This window comes from Hyperolius riggenbachi, chromosome 6 (assembly GCF_040937935.1).
Source record: "Hyperolius riggenbachi isolate aHypRig1 chromosome 6, aHypRig1.pri, whole genome shotgun sequence".
Classification (NCBI taxonomy): domain Eukaryota; kingdom Metazoa; phylum Chordata; class Amphibia; order Anura; family Hyperoliidae; genus Hyperolius; species Hyperolius riggenbachi.
The window spans coordinates 272,892,343-272,913,766 of record NC_090651.1 but is presented as its reverse complement, the minus strand read 5'-3'; the positions used below and the strand labels follow the sequence as shown (position 1 = coordinate 272,913,766).

Here is a 21,424-nt window from a genome sequence, read left to right as displayed (position 1 = left end):
AGTAAATGTAGGTGATATGTGTAGGGTTGGTGTCTAAGCCAGTTTCAGTGGTTGTGTATGGTGTTAAGATGTGTACATACAGGGGTGTCACCGTAGAGGAGCAGCCCCTGCAATCGCAGGGGGACCCAGAGCTGTGGACCCCGAGTAGTAACCTTTCCCCCCTCTGATACAGGGGTCCATCCATTTTTTGCCCAATTTCAGCTGGGAAAAAAGTGATCCCAATTAATAATGAGATTGTTCCTATTATGGGGAATTTTTAGTTCCGAGGCGAAGGGGGTAAAACAGATTTTACTCACCTGGGGCTTCTTCCAGCCCATAGCAGCCGTCTGAGTCCCTCGCCGCAGCCCCAGTCCTCTGCGTTGTCCAGCTGTCCGCCAGTAAAGATCGCAACCCTTTCGGCGGGTGAGGTCTTCGCACCTGCGTGTCCACATCATCTGGTGCTTATTGCGCCTGTGCCGGCGGGGTTGTGATCTGGAAGTAGCCCCAGGTGGAGGTGAGTAAAATTTGTTTTGCCCCCCTCACCTCGGAAGTCCTTTCAGCAATGATATCATATTGTGGGCCTGATACTGAAAGGGCTCATCCACATGTTTTTGCCCTTTTTTCAAGCGCAGGCGATTTTCAAAATCACCCTTAAAACGATTGTGCAATGATTCCCTACGAGAGAGTTCACATCCGAGCAGTTTGTTTCCAATACGCTCAGCAAAGCAGTGCCTGTACCTTTTTTGAGGCGATTCCGCCTCACTAAAACGCTCACAAAATCGCTTTGTGCAGCGATTGCGTTCGCATTTTTAAGAATAAATACATTGTATTTATTCTTTTCCCGGGTGAAAGAGTTCACTTCCTGACTTGCGTCAGGGAGTGAATAGAAAAAAAACGCTCTGGAAAAGCACTTCGAAAAACACTTTTAACAAAAACGCACCGCCCACCCAAATGCCAGGAATCGCTAAATAAATTGCGTCAAACGCCCAACGCTAACGCGATTGGAATGCAGTGTTAACTAGGCCTAAGTTTTCTAAATATTTTAGGGTGCATAACTCCTTTTTTATCTTATTTTCAAGTATTTGAGTTTCATTTTACCTTATTATTCACTAACAATAAAAAGGCATGAGAAATGTTTTGTTGTGATCATGCAGGATTATGCACATTTTTTATTCAAATTTTATGCAGCTTGAAAATGGACCAATCAAATTCCAACTTGGGGGGATTTGCTTGGTTTATTTTTAAGCAGCATAACTTTGCATATGAAATTTGCATAATCCTGAATCAACTTGGTTTTATTCACATCTCACTGACTGTCCCTAACCAACACAATAATTAGGGGTAAATTCAATAGATTCTAATTTAAAGGACCACTCCATTAAGAATTTAGACATTTAAAAAAAAATCTTTGTGTGGATACATGAAAATGTGTATTTCTCCCAGAGTAAAATACAACATAAATTACCCTTTTCCTACGTTGCTTTTGCTTTACAGTAGGCCGTAAAAATATGACAGATCTAAAGGTTTTTTGGACTAGTCCATCTTCAGGTGGGGGATTTTCAGTATTCCCTTTTCTTATTTGTTTTATATTTCCCAAAATTACTATATGGAATGCATCCCTACTCACTTGCATACTGTTCTGGCACTTAAGGTGCGTACACACATCGTTCCCCGATCATTTCAAACGACGATCTTTGAAAAAAAGCAGCCAACGACCATGAAGTCGAACGACGGACGAGCTAGATCGTTCAAAACGAATGATCTAGCTTGGCGGATTTTTCCCAATGACGATCGTTTGCAAAAGTAGTACATCGTTGGAAACGATCGTTCGTACTAGGCATGTGCATTTCACTATTTCTCCATGGAACTTTTCATTTTTATGCGCAAGCGCAATCGTTGCTTTACTTGTTGTAACATTCGTTTTAACGATCAGATCGTTACACACCTTTTACAACTAACTTTACTTAGGTTGTTCTTTCTTCAGTTAAAAGTTTGTTCGTCGTTCATAATGAACGATCGTTGTCGCATGTGTGTACGTAGCATTAGACTGAGCAAATGCAGTTCAGTCAGGGCTCGTTCACAATAGGGGCGTTTCTGAGAATTTTTAAGCGCTGGCGATTTTCAAAATCACCCTGAAAGCGCTTGTGCAATGATTCTCTATGAAGTTCACATCTTGGCGGTTCGTTTCCAATCCGCTCAGATAAGCGGTGCATGGGCCATTTTTGAGGCGAATCCACCTCAATGAAAGGTATAGGAAAATGCAAAACGCTCACAAAACCGCTTTGTGCAGCGAATGCAATCACGTTTTTAAGAATAAATACATTGTATTTATTTTTTTCCGGATCAAAGAGTTCACTTCCTGACTTGCGTCAGGGAGTGAATTAAAAAACCACTCGGGAAAACCGCTTACAAAAACACTTACCAAAAACATCCAGCGCACAGAAATCGATAGGAATCGAAAAAAAAGAGTCAAAAAGCGCTCAAAGCAAATGGACACGCTATCGGAATGCAATGGGAATGAGGCCTCAGTGTTTTAGAAAATAAATAAAACTCTGAGAATCCCCCATGAGGATAAGGGCAATTCCAAAACCGGTCAGATTTTTTAATGGTGGACTTTAGTGATAGCTTTTAGGCAAAAGGGTAAATGTTATAGAGTCATTGAAATGGTGTGTTATCGCCTCTTCTATTACAGTCCGGTTTACAGACGCTCAGTCCATCCTAGAGCTCTGGACATCTTTGGGAAGTTGGAGCTATGTGTGTTCTGATGGTTTTGATGCTTCCAGAGCGAAAGCTGTATGCGGACAGATTGGATTTTCCAGGTGAGGTATCATGATAACATTTCTGGTCACAATATTTTAAAAATCCTCTGCAAATGCTTTTTAGTTCTGAATAAAGTATCAGAAGGTTGGAATGTGTGTCAGGTTGTTTTTGCTGTTTGTGTCTCCGTGGGGATGGATTAACTCTTGCTTCCTGTTCCAGTAAGCATGGGAATGGAAATCTTGAATCCAGGACAATAAAAATGACAGAAAATGAAAATTGTACACCAGACCACATTGCCATTTCTAACTGCCATCTAGTGGTCAAAAAATATTCTTGTGGTCTAAATCCAGGAAGTAGTTTTGTCTGATGCCTTTTAGGCTAAAATAAATACTGAAGGCATATTATTATTATTATTATTATTTTTTATTTATATAGCGCCAACATCTTCCGTAGCGCTGTACATAGTACAAACAAATAATGGGGAACAAATATACATAAGAAACTAACTATATAACTAACTAAAATCAGATAAAGAATAAACTCCAGGCTATAGCAAAGATGGTGTAGAAACAATTTTAATGTGTATCTCCAGTTTCAAAAACAGGACAATAAAAACTTCAATTTGGCCAGGCTAAAGCTATGTTCACACGCCGGACTGAATTTGGCCGTGGTGGCGAATAAAGACCACCTGACAATCTAGAGTGAATCTAGCATGTGTACAGTGGCTGCCTGATATCTACTAAAGATCCAGCATGCTTGAGCTTTAGCATTCCCTGATGCCCGATTGATCTCAGAGTGCATTGCTCACCCCACCCATGGTAAACTGGTCCACTGTGTGCTGCTTGTTGTTCTTCACCCCCCACACATAGCAATGAATGCATCTTTAGCTCAGAGGCTAGTGACACATCTGTACAATATTGGTTCTGCCCTGTTGCCCAAGGAATCCGAGTCCCCATCCCTCATTGCCAGATACGTATGTATGAGGCTTAAAGTCCAATAGCCTGTTACCATTGTGATGCATTTATATGTAGCACAGTTATCTTCCAAAGATATATACAGAGAAATAGCCCTGCCATGATCTCCATAGAGGCCTTATATGTCATTTTAGCTTTCTGGACCTTGTAATATACAGTAACTAATATAACCTTATTTAGTGTCATAGGGGTGTATTCACTAAATGTCATTAAAACTGATATGAGCAGGGAGCACACGGCAATTTTTACCAGTTCTCTGGACAGTAGGGTACTGTGTGTTGTGCATTTAGCATGATCTGTGTTACCTAGGTAAGGCACATATTGCCAGGGTACCGCGCATTATGCGACTGGCGTAGCACACACACTACAACAGTTTACAACATTTAGTAAAGACACTCCTATGTGATTTCCATTTTCATTCACTGCAATGTACCCATAATACATTTTATGGAAAATGTAGGTATGTGCATGAAAATTTGATTCTGATGAGTTCAGCTAGAGGTCAGTAAAGCAGCCTCATACTATATGAATTCCTAAAATCCACACCAGGCTTTATGACAAGGTTTTTATGACAAGGCTTACCTTGTTCTCTTTTCAGGAAACTTGACCTAATTAAGGTTTATGATGCATCTGCATTCCTTTAGGTTGACTTGAGTTTCTTGACAAAGATGAAGATTCCATGGATGCTTGAGGGCAGAACCTTATCAACATTACAGGAAACATGCAATATGGAAGTAGCCATAGAAAATCCCTTTAAAAATGCTAAAGTGCCTGGTTGGCAAGCTGATCTTCTGACTATGCTTGGCATAAGCATGCAGCCAATGAAATCAGACATCAAAAACTTTCTAAATCAGTAAACTAAAAATTATTATTTCTACAGAAGCAGCATAACAAGCAGCCAAATATCATTTTAAAAGAAAGTAAAAATGGCAGCCTCATAGAATCAGGAAAAAAGGGCATAGGAGCCCTTACCGTAAAAAGGGGCCACCATAGGCACCTATTATAAAAGCGCAATTTATTTGTGGCAAAGAAGGGAAATTTGGGCACACAGTGGCACCCCATATCGGGAACCAAAGATTACCTTCTTTGCCACAAGTTATGGCTTTTATAACGGCCACAATTTGCGGCAAAGAAGGTAAATTTCGGCGCCTGTGCCTGAGAATTGCAAGCGCCAAGGCGTGTGGATATGCAGATTGCGGCATTGGGAGAAATGTACCTTCTTTGCTGTAAACCGAGGCTTTTCGACGGCGCCTCCAGGTGACCAAATTTACTTTCTTTGCTGCAAATCGCATCTCTGCGATGGGGCGGGGGGTGGTAGGCTTAGGTACCAGGTGGGGGGTTAGGCACCAACAGTGGGGGGTTAGGTGCCACAAAGGGGGTAGGGTTAGGCTCCACCAGGGGGGTGGGGTTAAGATTAGGTGCCTCCAGGGGGTTTAGGATTAGGTGACACCAGGAAGGGTTAGGGTTAGCCATCTCTGTGAGAGTAGGGTTAGGTTTAAACCATAGAAAAATATGGGTAAATATTACTGAAATTTTATCCAGTAGTAGAATATTACTAGTATTAGTGATATCACTAGCAGTAGAATATCACTAATTTTAGCGATATTCTACTAGTGGCAATCCCCTGCATCCTTTTTTCATGTATGCGCCTCCATGTCCCTCTGACTGCAGGTTTTCTATATCTTCACGTTAATGAAAGCTGTCATGTCAGAGGAAATAGAAAAAACAGGAACACCAAGAGCCCAATATAGTGTAGTATGTATTGGTGTGAGGGAGAAGTGAAAGAGTACCTCAAGTTCTACTGTACTCACAGACCAGGGTTACCTCATAGGCAACCACTGAATGGGCAGGTGGGGAGAACAAGCCTGTCTCCACTCAGGATTAAAAAGTCGTTCTTTGTAGATAGGAAGAAATGCAAAGATTTCCGCTCTTCCACCAAGGGTGAACTGGTCACCAGAAGTATAAAACAAATTAAAATGTTTAAACCATGGAAGTGGTGGAGGTGGACTCGCACCCACTCCATTGACACGACAAGAGTAGCAGTTGTAGTAGCTGTAGACTCCAATCCTACTGCCTGATGAAGCGGGGTTACGCCCATGAAACGAGTTGCAAAAACTTGTGGATTGTATGAATAAAACTTTTTTGTTATACAGTAACACATTCCCTCTTGTCGTGTACTTTGGAGTGGGAGAGAGTCCACCACTTCCATATTTTAAACATTTTAATTTGTTTTATATTTCTGGCGCCTCTGTACACCTGCATACGTGTCAGGGGAAATGCATACGTCTCTACCTAGAGTTTGTAGTGTACTCCTATATCGTTTAAATATCCAGTTAATTTAATGAATAAGCATCAATTTGACTTTCTTCCTTTTCAAATTTTCAGTAACCCAACATTCTCCTCTGTGAGTGCTGCAGGTCTCAATGGGGTTTTCAGCAGCATGATAGTGAACAGTGGCCAGGTTCAGGCGATTCCTCTTACTGGGTAAGTGACCCTTAAATCATATGAACCTTCTTACATCATGCAGGTGTGTGATAGCCGGACTTGTGATTTACCTGCCACATACTTACAATTCAGACATTCAAAAAATAAAAATAGACAAAATGTTATGCATAGTATAAAAGCTTTTAAATAATTTGAAAATAATGTAAAGGGTGCCTGTTGAGCTACGTACTCACCACCATGGGTCTAGCGACGTCCCCTTGATCACGGTCATTAAGCAACGCCTCTTCTTTCTCACGGTGTCACGCAACTACACGATGGTAGTAACCGATTGCGGTACTTTGCACGGAGTCGTCGGAGATCTTACAATCCCATCTGCCATGTCCGGCGCTTAAGGATGCACAATCGCCGGGAGGGGTAACATCATTTAATATGCTAATGTTAAACAATGTTCCCCGACGTCAGGTAACATCGCTGCGAATATCGCCTAAAGTCTAACTCGCTATAGTTTTGGGGAATGTAGATTGCAGTTAGGCATGCTTATGGCTGTTCTTATTGCTTTCTGTGTCTACAACTGAGCAAATCTCTCTGCTCTTCAACATGGATCAGGTCAGCAACAAATTAACACCCCCCCCCCCCACACACACACACACACACGCACACACACACACACACACACATACTAACCTATACTAAACTCCCCTACTATAGGGGAGTCCACTGCTCAGTGCCCCAACTGATACAATCTCCCCAGTGGGGACACAGACAGCTATTGAAATCCCTAGAAATCAAAGTGGACCTGAACTCTTGCACAGGACAGAAAGAAAACAGAGAGAAATGAACCCTGTATGTATTTAGAGAGTTTAGCCTGTCTAATTCCCCCTCATCTGTGATTTATCACAACTGTAATTTGATCTCTCAGCTGTGTCAGCTGACTGCCTCGTTAGAGCAGCTAATTGGTAAACTAGGATGTTAACAATATGTCCATGAATATACTTTCATGAAAGCAGGAAGTAGAGACACTGCAGATTTATTGTAGGATTTGTATCAGCTGTATATTATTCTTTAACCATTTCAGCCGCCCGGACGTGATCATCACGTCCAGGCGGCTGCTTTGTTGTGGTGCAGCGATCGTGTGCACCCCCGTTCCCCCGTGCCGTTCCCCGGTAGCCCTGGGATCAGTGAACGGGAACATGGTTCCCGATCACCGATCAAAGTCCCCAGCAGAAAAACCGACAGTCTCTTATCAGAGGCCGCAGTATTTCTGCAAGAAAAAATTCCCAGCCTCCTTGTGCTTCCGGGAAGCGAGAAGCACAAGGAAAAGAAAACTCAAGGAGGCCATCTTGTGGCCAAATAGTAAAACTACATCTACATACATTTTTCAAGCCAATTTATACACAGTATATCATTAAAAATTAATTGTTTATTTACCAATACCAAAAAATTACCCAAATAAAATTTTGAATATAAAAAAAAATTACAATTAAAAAAAACAAAAAACATAAATAGTTACCTAAGGGTCTGAACTTTTTAAATATGCATTTGAAGGGGGTATACTACGAACATTTTTTAAATTATAAGCTTATAAATAGTGATGGACGCAAAACTGAAAAAATGCACCTTTATTTCCAAATAAAATATTGGCGCCATACATTGTGATAGGGACAAAATTTAAATGGTGTAATAACCGAGACAAACGGGCAAATAAAATACATAGGTTTTAATTATGGTGGCGTGGATTATTTGAAAGCTATAATGGCCGACATCTGAGAAATAATTAATTTTTTCCATTTTTTTCTTAATATTCCTGTTAAAATGCATTTATGAAAAAATAATTCTTAACAAAATGTACCTCCCAAAGAAAGCCTAATTAGTGGCGGAAAAATCAAGATATAGATCAATAAATTGTGATAAGTAGTGATAAAGTTATTAGCTAATGAATGGGAGGTGAAAATTGCTTTGATGCATAAGGTGAAAAAGCCCTGCGGGCTGAAATGGTTACAGATTATTATTCTGTTGCTTATCTTTTAGAGCAGAGAGGAGGTTCTGAGTTCAGGTCCGCTTTAAACTGATTTTGTATTGTATGTTGTTGTTTGATTCCATAGTAATGTCAGTAGGTTTAAAGTATGGTACTACTTATTATCTTTTCTTTTATCTCCCTGAAGAACTTGTCCGTCTGGCAGTGTTGTATCCCTAACCTGTATAAGTGAGTATTCGCAGTACATCTCTTCTAAATATCTGTTTATTGTGTGCAGGTTTAAAGTTCAGCGATAGGCCCAGTTCTAAATATACCTTAGCAGAGTCTGAATCTAAACATCCATCATTTTATATTATGGTACCTTGACTTTTGCAGCCCAACTGTGGGTGGGGCTGCTGCTTGGCTCAACACTATCATGGTGTGAAACTGTGAAGGGGTGGGCCAGAGAAGTTTGCAGCCTGAAGTTCTGGTAGTCTGGGAATAACTAGTAAAGAGGCTTCTGATAACATCATTTCAAATGAATCAATATTTTTGTACACAGGCAAAAAAGAGTTTAACAACATAGTGCCAAATATAAACTAAGCCTGGAATTGAGTTTTCATATTAAGAAATTTAAAAAATCAACTATTAAATGTTATTTCGTCTGTGGATACTAGCACAAATCGATTTGAGTCTGACTTACTTTCAACAAAAATGACAGTGGGTCAAAAATAAATGAATCACCTTACCTCTTTAGAGAGGCTGAGTGTGCACATGCTATTGCTACATAGACTAAGTGAACACGGGACATGTTACAAAGATTAAGTGACCTAAGGGCTATGTTACAGTCAGGGCCAGTCTTGGGCTACTTTCTGTCTGAGGCAAACTTGTGAGGATGCAATAACCCCCCCCCCCCTCCCAATCACTGTCAGACTCCTCACACAGCACAACAAGCTGCTTTTCCCCAATGATTACCTCTTCACCTTGCTCACTCTCCTCTCACTTCTCCTCCTACTCTGACTGCATGCTGTAAGTGTATGTAAGCACACGGTACAAAAATGCTGCCCCTGTAATCTCTGCATCTGATGCAAGTGTTTCACCTTGCCTCATGACAGAACCGGCCCTGGTTACAGTCAGTGACCACAGAGTCATACGGTGACCATACATCCCGCTTTGCCCGGGACGCGTCCCGCCTTCGGGGGGCGCTGTCCCAGGCTGCATGAGGTCCCGGGAAACGTCCCGCTTTTAGCAGCGGGACGTCCCGGCCTCGGGACTCTGGCCACCTTACAGTGAACTAGCCGCAGCGTCTACTAGACGCTGCGCTAGTTCATTCCCCGCAGCCCCGCTCCAGCCTGCAATGTTCTCCTCCGGCAGGCACAGGCAGAGCAGGGCTACGGGAAGATGGCGTCCGGAGGCGGAGCCCTGTATTGGAGACTATTTGTCTCCAGTACAGGGCTCCGCCTCCGGACGCCATCTTGCCGTAGCCCTGCTCTGCCTGTGAGAAGCTGAGCGGGAGATTGAAGATCGTCCAGGCCAGGGGGAGCTGCACACACCAGAGGCCGGCTGCGTGAGGGGACGTCTTCTGCCAGGTGAGTAAATGCTTTTTCTTGCAGGTGAAGTGTTTGCCCACATTTTGTACTGACATATTTGCCCAAATTGTGTTCATTTTGTACTGACATGTTTGCCCGCATTGCGTTTATCTTGTACTGACATGTTTGCCCGCAGTGCGTTTATCTTGTACTGACATGTTTGCCCGCAGTGCGTTTATCTTGTACTGACATGTTTGCCCGCAGTGCGTTTATCTTGTACTGACATGTTTGCCCGCAGTGCGTTTATCTTGTACTGACATGTTTGCCCGCAGTGCGTTTATCTTGTACTGACATGTTTGCCCGCAGTGCGTTTATCTTGTACTGACATGCTTGCCCGCCGTGCGTTCATTTTGTATTAACATGTTGCCCGCAGTGCGTTTATTTTGTACTGACATGTTTGCCCCCATTGCGTTTATTTTGTACTGACATGTTTGCCCCCATTGCGTTTATTTTATGCTGACATGTTGCCCGCAATGCGTTTATTTTGTGCTGAAATGTTGCCCACAATGCGTTTATTTTGTGCTGAAATGTTGCCCATTGCGTTTATTTTGTGGTGTCTGGGGTAACTGTTGCTGCATTTATTATTTAATGGTCATAGTTGGCTGTGTTTGCTGCTATGGGGTTATGGCATACTATTAAATAGCATCACACAGTTTCTGCACACCTATGATGTGAATCCACGTTTGACCACATCACGGCGTAAACACTGCTTTCTTTTGCCTCGCTGTTGCATCATTACGTTAGCTCCGCCCATAGAATGTCATGGCCACGCCCATTTTTCACGCGCGCTGCAGACACCACATTCTTCGCCGCGGCCGCATCCCCTGTTTTTCGCCTCCCCCCCCCCCCACAATTCCCCCCGTCCCAGGTTGAGCCTTCAAAAATCTGGTCACTCTATACAGAGACAGAATAATGGAGAGCATTACTGTTGAACAGGGGTGTCAAACTAAAGAACAAAGTGGGCCGAAATTGAGCTCTGGAACCAAGTCGCGGGCCAACCTCAATGTCTAGTGGCCACCTTCCTCCTATATACAATTCCCTGGTGTCTAATAGCCCCCTTACATCACCTCCAATATAGGTTCTCTGGTGGTCTAAAGTGGGCCAAACATAATGCAAAGTGAGGAAAACACAGAGGGTCAAATCTGATGGCTCCGAGGGCCAGATTTGACCCACGGGCCAGAGTTTAACATGTATGCTGTAGAGCCTGAGTTAAATGAGGTTTAAGTTACAGAGTTTCAGTAAGCAAAGGACCGTGTTCCCCGTTAGGCTGCTTCTGCTTGTTGTTTCCTGACATTTCCTGTTCTTGATGCACTGTTTTTCGGAAGCAGGAAATTTGGGCGCATGAGGCAAGTGGACAAAAAGGGCGCCTCCATTCACTCCCATAATAAATATCGTTTGAAGGGCTCTGAACAGGAGAAAAGGGCGCCGGAGACTATTAAAGTTTTCAAACGGCGCCCAGGGATTTTTAATGTTTTCTAACGGCGCTTGTGAGGATTTAAGTTTACAAAATGCGCCAGTGACGGATAATGTTTACAAAAATACTAAACATATTTATTGTATTTAACTAAAACATTATTTAAAATGTTATCCATTACTGTTTGTAAAATATTATTATTCACAAAATACAGCCATCACTAAGGGGGGGGGGGGGTTAAGGTTAGGCACCACCAGGGGGGTCTTAGGGTTAGGCACCATTAGGATATCTTAGGGTTAGGCACCACCAAGGGAGATTTAGGGTTAGGCACCATCAGGGAGGTCTTAGGGTTAGGCACCACCAGGGGGGTCTTAGGGTTAGGCACCATTAGGGGGGTCTTAGGGTTAGGCACCACCAAGGGAGATTTAGGGTTAGGCAGTAGGCACCACCAGGGAGGTCTTAGGGTTAGGCACCGCCAGGGGAGATTTAGGGTTAGGCACCACCAGGGGGGTCTTAGGGTTAGGCACCACCAGGGGAGATTTAAGGTTAGACACCACCAGGGAGGTCTTAGGGTTAGGCACCACCAAGGGAGATTTAGGGTTAGGCACCACCAGGGGGTTTTAGGGTTAGGCACCACCAGGGGAGATTTAGGGTTAAGCAGCACCAAAGGGGTCTTAGGGTTAGGCACCACCAGGGGGGTCTAAGGTTAGGGATAGGTACAGGGAGGGTTCTGTGTGTCAGTAGGGTTAGGTTTAGTTGTAGTGAAAATAAAAAGTAATATTTTACTAATGTTTTACAACATTTATTATGAACACACTTATATTTGTTTTTTCATCGTTATAAACAATATTTTCTGATTTTATTATATGAAGAAACGATAAATGAAGTTTATTCACAATGATATACAATTATAACGATTAAACATATGTTATCGTTTTTTTTAACAATCGTAATTATAAGTTTTACTTTTAAAACAGGGAAGATTATCGTTTTCACAATTTGCGATTTCATACACATTATTCAATGTTTTTTAATTTGTAAAACATTATTTGTAAACGAAATACAACACAATATTTTTATAAACGCTATTACCGCTTATCGTTTACACCCCGCGCCCTTTTTTCTGACGCCCTTTTTGCATGTACGCCTGTTTTTCTGGTTTTGATGTACCACTTATCTGCTGCACTTTGCTATTATGAGTATTTTGCTGCTATTAGTATTGTCTTGCTCCTACTTTAAGTCTTGTATGTGCCAAAACCGATTCTGGGCACAATCCTGTCGTACTTGGCAAATAAAAATGATTCTGATGTTACAGAGACTACGAAGCACACAGAAAAATGCTAAAGAGCTTGTGTAACCTCAGGGCAATGTTATAGAGGCTGAGGGAGCAAAGAATCATGTTACACAGACTCAATAACCATATAACAATGTTACAGAGACTGAGTGACCACATGGCTATGTTATGCAGACTAATAGATTTAGGCCTGGTCAGAAGAATCATTTTACATGGTCCTGTCCGACCCAGTTGTGAGCGAATCAGCTAATTTAGTCGCATCGCTGTGCTGATTGTATGGATGCCACCATAGGCCGTAATGAGAATTATGGCTACAGTGGTGCTCAGTGACTAATTTGGGTGCCAACGATTGCTGGAGCTCAAATTAGAAAAAGTTACATGGCCCACCTGAGTTGCGGCAACTCGGAGGGGAAACAGTATTTAACATGGCCCCAAGTGTCAGCGCAAGCAGGGTGAGCTATCTAAATTTGCCTGCGGCCATTTTAAATGTACGCGTTGTGAGCTCTTGTCTCTATCTGTCATTTTTTCTCTGATGTTGCCCCTACAAAGTATACTTGGCAGCTCAGTGGGAGGTTGGAAATCAGTGAAACTGCTCTGCTGTGTATGTACACATAGGGCCTGATTCACAAAGCGGTGCTAACAGTTAGCACGCTAGTGAAAAGCCTTTTATCACGCCTAAACTCTGTTTAGGCATGATAAGTTTAGGTGTAATAATTTTAGGTGTGATAAGTTTAGGCATGATAAGTTTAGGTGTGATAAGTTTTTAGGCATGATAAGTTTAAGCACCAACTGGGTTAGCACCGCAGTGCACAGCTGATCAAGGGCCTGATTCACAAAGCGGTGCTAACAGTTAGCACGCTGGTGAAAAGCCCTTTATCACGCCTAAACTTAGTTTAGGCATGATAAGTTTAGGTGTGATAAGTTTAAGTGTGATAAGTTAAGGCATGATAAGTTTAGGTGTGATAAGTTTAGGCATGATAAGTTTAAGCACCAACTGGGTTAGCACCGCAGTGCACAGCTGATCAAAAGTTTTGCGCTAGCAAAGTCTGGTGCATTTCGCATACAGTTTAATGGCGCTGCTTTGCGTGCGGGACTTTGTGCGCGATCTAAACATATCTAAACTTAGCATGCCTAAACCTATCATGCCTAAAATTATCATGCCTAAACTTATCGGGCTTGATTCACCAAGCGGTGCAAAGTGTTTGCACGCTGGTGAAAAGGCCCTTATCACGCCTAAACTCACTTTAGGCATGATAAGAAGAAACTCGCGCGAAGTTACCGCGCGTACGCGCGTACGCGCGTAAGTGCGCGCGCAGCACCCGACGCTTCGCGCGAAGCTCCCATTAAACCCTATGGGACTTTGCGCGCGCGGTAACTTCGCGCGAAGAGCAGGAAAAAGCGGTGATAACTCAGTGGTGAAAAGGTCATCACGCCTAAAGTCTTTTAGGCGTGATAACTGGGTTATCACCGCTTTGTGAATCAAGCCCATCACGCCTAAACTGGCTTTTCACCAGTGTGGTGCAATGGTTATCATGCCTAAAGTCTCTAACTGGGTTAGCACCGCTTTGTGAATCGAGCCCCAAAAGTTTTGCACTAGCAAAGTCTGGTGCACTTCGCATAGAGTTTAATGGCGCTGCTTTGCGTGCGGGACTTTGCGCGCGATCTAAACTTATCTAAACTTAGCATGCCTAAACTTATCACACCTAAACTTATCATGCCTAAACTGAGTTTAGGCATGATAAAATGGTTATCACGCCTAAAGTCTTTAACTGGGTTATCACCGCTTTGTGAATCGAGCCCAATGTATTCAACAATATTACATAGTATATGACAAAGACTTACGCAGTGCAGAAAGAATGGTTAAATGCAAACATGCAAAATGCATAATGATCTGCAGCATGGTCATAATATGAAAAGCCTTCACCAGGCCCAGATTTACATCACGGAAGCCTATAGGCACAGATATCCTAGCACCTTAGACTTCTCCCTCTGTGAACTTACAAACCCCTGCCAAACTGCGCTGCAAGTGCGCTGGCTGGCCCAGCTGTCACTGTTCCCTTACTTCCCTTACCCGTCATAGGTAGCTACAGGTTCCCCTTAGTATTAGGTAGCCAGAGCTATCCTCAGTATTAAGTAGCTAGAGGTGCCCCCAAACAAAGGGAGATCTAGTCAGAATAACTGCTCATTTACACTCTGCTCGGGACTCTGTATAGGGAAGGAGGGAGATGCACGCAGGAAGTAAGCCGCCTTTTTATCATTAGGCTCCTGTAGGCATGTGCCTACAGTGTCTTATGGTAAATCCGGCCCTGGCCTTCACAATAGAAGCTCAATACATATATTGCACGACAGTTCCCACTTCCTCAGGGGACACAAGGGAGGACACAATATGTCACAACAGCATGCTACATCCAGGATATGCTACTTCTTCTCTCACCATTCAACTGATGGAATAATTCCATTTATAAGACCCCCATGTGACTTTTTTGCTTGCCCCTATGATTTAACTCACCAGCTGCGCCTTCTGGAATTTTGAGTGACTTCTTTCTGTGCTACACAGGAGTAGATCAACAACTATTGTGATATATATTGCCCTTGCTGTTTGCCTTTCAGGAAGTAAGCTCTGCCTCATGAAATGCGTGCCTGGCTTGTCTTCACGACTTTCCATATATGACTGTTACAACTATTTTATGACCATTATAAGTATTTTATAGCTCTTTATGGACTTTGAACGTTTGTATTTACAAATGCTTCCCCCCTGCAGCATGGGAAATACTTTTATCATCATATATCTGTCATAAAAAATTTTTTAAGCCATCTGCTGTATGTAATTGTGTCCATATGCCCTGTACACGCCCCCTACTGCACTGCCTTGCTGTGGTTGGGCGTGGCACTGATTGAATGGCATGTGGCAGGTTAGCACTCACGTATGCACCGGTATAGTTCGCATGCATTGGCATGGCATGTGTCAAGGTGGCGCATGACGTCCAGAAACATGGCGTGCGCACTCCTACCCCGCGCAGTCTAGTGTGCGCCACCAGCTAGCTATATAATATTTGTAAACACAATGTGCATATACACATAATACAACTGCTGATACAACTGCCTTTGTGCACTTGTGACAGTGAGATTTCTATAATATGCTGTCTGTGACATATTTTAAGTATATCCAATAGTAAAAAAAACCCACTGTTATTATAATGCATTCCATTGGTGTCAACAGCATGTGGAACCAATCATAAAAAGGAACGGATTGTTGGTGGCCATGATTCCTCCATAGAGAGCACACCATGGCAGGTCAGCCTCCAGTACTCAGGGACACATACCTGCGGAGGCAGCGTTCTTACTTCAAGATACATCATGACTGCTGCGCACTGTTTCCAAAAGTAAGCCTGTTCATATTACTGTTTATAATTACCTGCATTATTCTTCACTACATGTCTGTGAATGTGTATCCCATCTTGAAAACATTCATTCCAGTGGAAACATTGCTAGTAACATATATGTTGTATTTATAAAAGTGTGGGCAGCTTTCTTTTCCAATAAAAAATACTATTCTAGGACTCTGTTTAAAATAAATGTAAAATACAGGTTCACGCATACAAATAAGATGAACATTTCTTTTGAAATAAAATGCGCTGTAGATTACTTTTTCCTTTGTTGCTGTCACTTAGGTTCTACAAATCTGACAGGTTTGAAGTAGTCCATTGCCTCATGTGGGATTTAGCATTAAATACATACTAGCCAGGAAATGTTTTTTTTTTTTGCACTACTTATAAACTATCCGAAAAATTGTAATGTTTATTTCTTTAAAATGCTTGCTCAAGTTTACCAGCAAGTCCTTAATAATCGGGGAACATTTCAAGCAAACCTGAAGTGAAAATAAACTTATTAGATAATGAATGGTATGTGTAGTACAGCTAAGAAATAGCAAGTTAGTAGCAAAGAAAAGAGTGTCATATTGCTTTCCACTACAGGAAGAGGTAAAAAAAATCTTCAGTTGTTATCTATGCAAAAGAGCTATTTGACTCACTGGGTCGAATCCAGTCCTGTTATCTGAACCACTTAAACAGCCAAGAAACAGTGAGAGTCAGCTTGAGATAAGGTTTTACTGCAGGAAAGTTCAAAGGGTCATCATTTCTGCTTTGTTTTATAGCTTAAAAGACAGAGTGTGGCAGTGGCATAGCTAGAGATCATGGGGCCCCATAGCAATACTTTCATGGGGCCCTCAGATTAGGCAATCTTAAGCAATGCCACCTGCCCCCATGGATATGAGTTACTTGTGCAATTTATATTCTCATGCAATCAACACAGCACATACTGTAGTCCATGAGCACTGATACAAAGTCAGAGGGTGGAGAAACATAAGAAAGTTAATGGTGAATACATCTAGTGCCACCTGGGCCCCCTTTGCTCCAAGGCCCCATAGCAGCTACTATAGCTACTATGGCTATTGCCCCTGGAGTGTGGTTCTAAAACTGCAATTGCGACAGCATGATGCAATATTATAAAAAAAAAAATAAGCTATATAACTGAAAAAAAAAATGAGACTCTATTCTTTACTATAGGTAGTCCCCGGTTAACAAACAAGATAGGGACTGTAAGTTTGTTCTTAACCTAAATCTGTTATTAAGTCGGAACATTGTGCCATCTCTGTCCCCTGTACCTCCTCTGTGCCCCCCTGTGCCTCCAGTGTCCCCCTCTGTGTCACCTCTGCCCTTTGTACCTGCTTATACAAGTTTAAAAGACATTTTTTCCTAGAATATTTTTAAATCGTTTCTCTCAAAAACTACAAGTCCAATTTGAAAATGTTTTTTTTTGGCTTGTTCCCATGGAAACACAGAATCCATGCCGTTCGTATCGGCGGGTCGTTCGTAAGTCGGGCGTTCGTATGTCGGGGCCTACCTGTACTAATATTCTATTCATTATCCGTACTACACAAACAATTCACAATATAACATACCTTTTTTGTTGCTTTAGATTTGCTTTAAGTGAAAAGTGATCCATATTACTTTACCTATTTAAAGATGATTTAAACTCAGAAATTCCTTTCTGAAAATCAGCCACAGCATGACAATCTTTAGGGAAAAATATTATTCATTACAATTTATGGAAATTCTAAAAAGCCTGAAGATTTAACATGATATCACTTTCCTGGGAGCACTGAAAGGGTTAAAGGACAGCCGAGGTGAAAATAAACTAATGAGATAAACAATTGTATCTATACTCCTTCTCCTAAAAATGACTTCTGGCTATCCCACAGTTTTATTTTATATTTAAATCTACTTTTTAAGTTTTTACTGTTTCATGACCTCTTCTCAATGATGCATTCATTCAAGTACGCCAGAGCTAAAATCTATGAACTGTTGACCCTTTTTAGCGTTTTCATGCTCTCAGAAACCATTTACGGTCAGGAAGAGTGTTTTATAGCTGCAATTCCTTTTCACTGAGGGTTAAGGTATGGTCTGACCCAGTCCCGACCCGGACAGAAACTGTCACTTGCATACCTGGTTTTTAATTCTTTCAGGCAGAGAAAGTAAAAAAGGAACACAGCCTAGTTTTTTGTGTGCATGGCACTGTACGTACACATGTCTATCTCATCATGTCACATTTCACTTCGGATGTCCTTTAAGCCTAAGTTTGTCTTGTACAGACAGAGAGCCCTCAGAATTACAGCTGCTGATAAGAGCTAATTGGAACCTTTAAACTTTCGAAACAAACACAGAACACAGTGCAGAGAATTTCTTTAGCAACTTTACATGGAATAAAGACTTTTAATTGAGGGTTGGGGTCCACATTGCCGTTCCATGAACATTGATGTACTGTGAACACTATGATGACTTACATTTCTTGCGTATGTGTTTCCTCTAGGGGAGAACGTCAGGTGGATAAATGGCGTGTTGAGGCTGGACACGAAACTCTTACATATCTATTTTCCGCAAAGGTGGACAAAATCTACGTTCACTCAAAGTATGTTCTAGATCAGAAACCATATGATATTGGTATAATGAGGCTCAAAAGTGATCTTGGCTTCTCAGGTAATAATATACCACATTATTTTTACAGAAAGATTTATTGTTTGTAAATTACATTTACTATACTCCTTTATAAGAAGTTATTTACACACTTACATCACAAATTAACAATGTTTAACAAAATATATTCAGTAACATGCTTTCAGTAGTATAAAATCTCTGCTCTACTTCTTCAATCTAAAAGCACACAGTTCCAAGTCCATCTATTATCCATATGAACATTAAAAATAACCTTTTTCTCCATGGTGCATCCTAGATGCATCATGAAGGGCTGACTGTTAAACTTGTTTATATTGTATAACATACTGTGAACCTTTGTTTTTACGAAATGTCCTCATCCATGATTATTAGATAGGAAACTTGGTCAAGATAAGGTTAAAGACACCTGAACTAAGAGGGATAAGGAGGCTAACATATTTATTTCTCTTTTAAACAATACCTGTTGCCTGGCCGTCCCTTTGATCCTCTGCCTCTAATATGTTTAGCCTTAAGGCCCGTACACACATCGGACTGGAGGCAACGACGGGTCCGTCGTCACCTCCCGCTGGGTGGGTGTTCCAACGACAGTCCGGCGTGTGTACGCACTGTCGGCGGACTGATACGGCTGTTTCTGAGTGATCCGCCTGGCGGATCGCTCATAAACAGCCGTATCAGTCCGCCAACAGTGCGTACACACGCCGGACTGTCGTTGGAACGCCCACCCAGCGGGAGGTGACGACGGACCCGTCGTTGCCTCCAGTCCGGCGTGTGTACGGGCCTTTAGATCTTGAACAAGCTTGCAGATAAAATGTTTTTGACTGAAGTCTGACTGGATTAACCACATGCTTGTTTTAGGTGTGTGATCCAGCCAAAGATCAGCAGGACAGCCAGGCAACTGGTATTGTTTAAAAAGGAGTAAATAAGCCACCTTCATATCCCTTTAGGTTCAGGTGTCCTTTAAAGGGATAACATTAACTGGTCATTTGAAATATACTGGACCCAATACTGATGAAAGATTATTGTTGAGAGCAGTTCCCATCAATCTACCTTTTTTAAGTTAGCATAAATATACTTAAAGCTTATCTACAAGTTTTTCCTTTGCTTTCTCTCTCACCCTCCCACTTTTACCTTGCAGCTCAGCTAGAAGTAAAAAGGGCCCCTCACCCATTATTCCCATGACCCCTTTGAAGCTCCAGCAATGGTATCGGAGTGGGTGGAGCTTCCTGCAGGGGCTCCATAAGCTTCTGGAAGGGATCCTTCCACAATCACTCCTAGAAGGGGGCATGGTGTCAATGGTGTAACTACAATTCAAGGGGTGCCCCAGCCAAACTTTGACGCCCCCCCCCCCCCCCGATTTTCACACCCCTTCCCGTGCCTTCCCTTGGTGCCCTTTATGGTCTTGAGGCCCATCTCAAAAAGATAATAACACAAGTATAGCCATCAAGAACTTCACACCCAAAACACCTGATCTGAAGTGTAGTCCCCTGTATCGGAGAAAAGGGAAGGTTAGTAGTTGGGAGCCCCCTTGCATCTCTGCATCCCCCCCAACCCCCCCCCCCCGGGATCACCTTTACTTTCAGTTGGGGGGCAGGTATGATTGTTTCTGCTACTAACCACCTCAGCATCAGGGCATGTTTATAGAGGTTAGACAGGGTGGAGGGTTGTGGTATTGAAGGATTAAGTGGATGTTCCGGTAAAGGGGGAGGGATTACGCAGATAAGGAGTTCTGTGAAGTTGAGAACCTCATAGATGAGTATGGAGGGACATTCAGGCTTGAGGGTGCATTTGAAAATTGGTAGGGAGGTGAGAAGGGTTGAATTTCAATAAAATCCTGGAACAGGGCTTCACAATGGGACTTCAATCGATGATTGCATATGCTGTCAATCGTATTGCTTACAGTAAAAGTGACCCCTGGTTAGTGTGTAGTTCCATCTTCAGCACTTCATGTGTTTGCACTTCTTTGTTGTTCTTTATCAGGCTGTTGTCTCTTATGATTTCTACCTATTTTATTAATAATTATTAATGATTTATATTTTAGCTACGGTGTTGCCTGTATGTCTTCCTGGGTTTGATAACAGCCTGGCAAACAATGCCCCTTTAGTAGTGACAGGATGGGGCCACACTGTGGAAGGTGGTGGTAAGTGCAGATGTGGATGTAATTATTTATTTCTGGTATTTACCATATACACTTATGACATATTGCACAGTTCTTCACAGGGGACACTGAACAAATCCCACAACTCACTGTCCTTTAGTAGAGCTAACATTCTAATGTCCCCATCACGCTCTAAGGCTAATTTGGGGGAAGACAATTAACAACTTACCTCTATATTTTGGGGTGTGAAAAACTGGGATACCCAGAGGACACAGACACAGATTGTGAAAAGTTAAAAAGGAACTCCAGTGAAAATAATGTAATTAAAAAAAAGTGTTTCATTTTTACAATAATTATGTATAAATGATTTAGTCAGTGTTTGCCCATTGTAAAATCTTATAAATCCCTGATTTACATTCTGAAATGTATTACATGGTGACATTTTTACTGTTGGCAGGTGATGTAGCTGCTGCATGCTTTTTTGGCAGTTGGAAACAGCTGTAAACAGCTATTTCCCACAATGCAATAAGGTTCAAAGACAGGAAACTGCCAGGAGTACCATGGTCCTCAGAGTTTCTTGTGAGAGGGGTTTCACCACAATATCAGTCATACAGTGCCCCCTAATGGTCTGTTTGTGAAAAGGAATAGATTTCTCATGTAAAAGGGGGTATCAGCTACGGATTGGGATGAAGTTCAATTCTTGGTTGGACTTTCTCTTTAAATGTCTTATAAGAAAATGATTTCCATCCAGTATTTCTGAAATAAAAAGCTTTGGACCCTTTATCATTTGGAGTTTGTGCCTCCTGGGGTTGTAGTATTTACAATAAAAATTGTAAAAAAGAAATTAGGCAGGCAAAGATTGAAGCTGAAAAACAAATCGCTAAGGATATCAAATCTAACCCAAAAAAG

The 21,424-nt window shown here is 42.0% G+C and overlaps 2 protein-coding genes across 2 annotated transcripts in view; one reads left to right on the top strand and one right to left on the bottom strand.

The window, feature by feature from the left end:
• Positions 1-18,294, bottom strand: part of SMIM35 (small integral membrane protein 35) — a 129,336-nt gene extending 111,042 nt beyond the window's left edge. Inside the window, exon 1 of the mRNA XM_068240878.1 lies at positions 18,252-18,294. The gene's annotated coding sequence lies outside the window, so the exon portion shown is untranslated. The remainder of the gene's footprint in view (positions 1-18,251) is intronic.
• TMPRSS4 (transmembrane serine protease 4) overlaps positions 1-21,424 on the top strand; it is a 75,161-nt gene that overhangs the window by 43,683 nt on the left and 10,054 nt on the right. The window contains exons 5-10 of the mRNA XM_068240874.1: positions 2,672-2,798; positions 6,099-6,197; positions 8,321-8,361; positions 15,630-15,792; positions 18,278-18,444; positions 20,459-20,557. Coding sequence (XP_068096975.1) covers positions 2,672-2,798; positions 6,099-6,197; positions 8,321-8,361; positions 15,630-15,792; positions 18,278-18,444; positions 20,459-20,557 — 696 coding nt within the window. The remainder of the gene's footprint in view (positions 1-2,671; positions 2,799-6,098; positions 6,198-8,320; positions 8,362-15,629; positions 15,793-18,277; positions 18,445-20,458; positions 20,558-21,424) is intronic.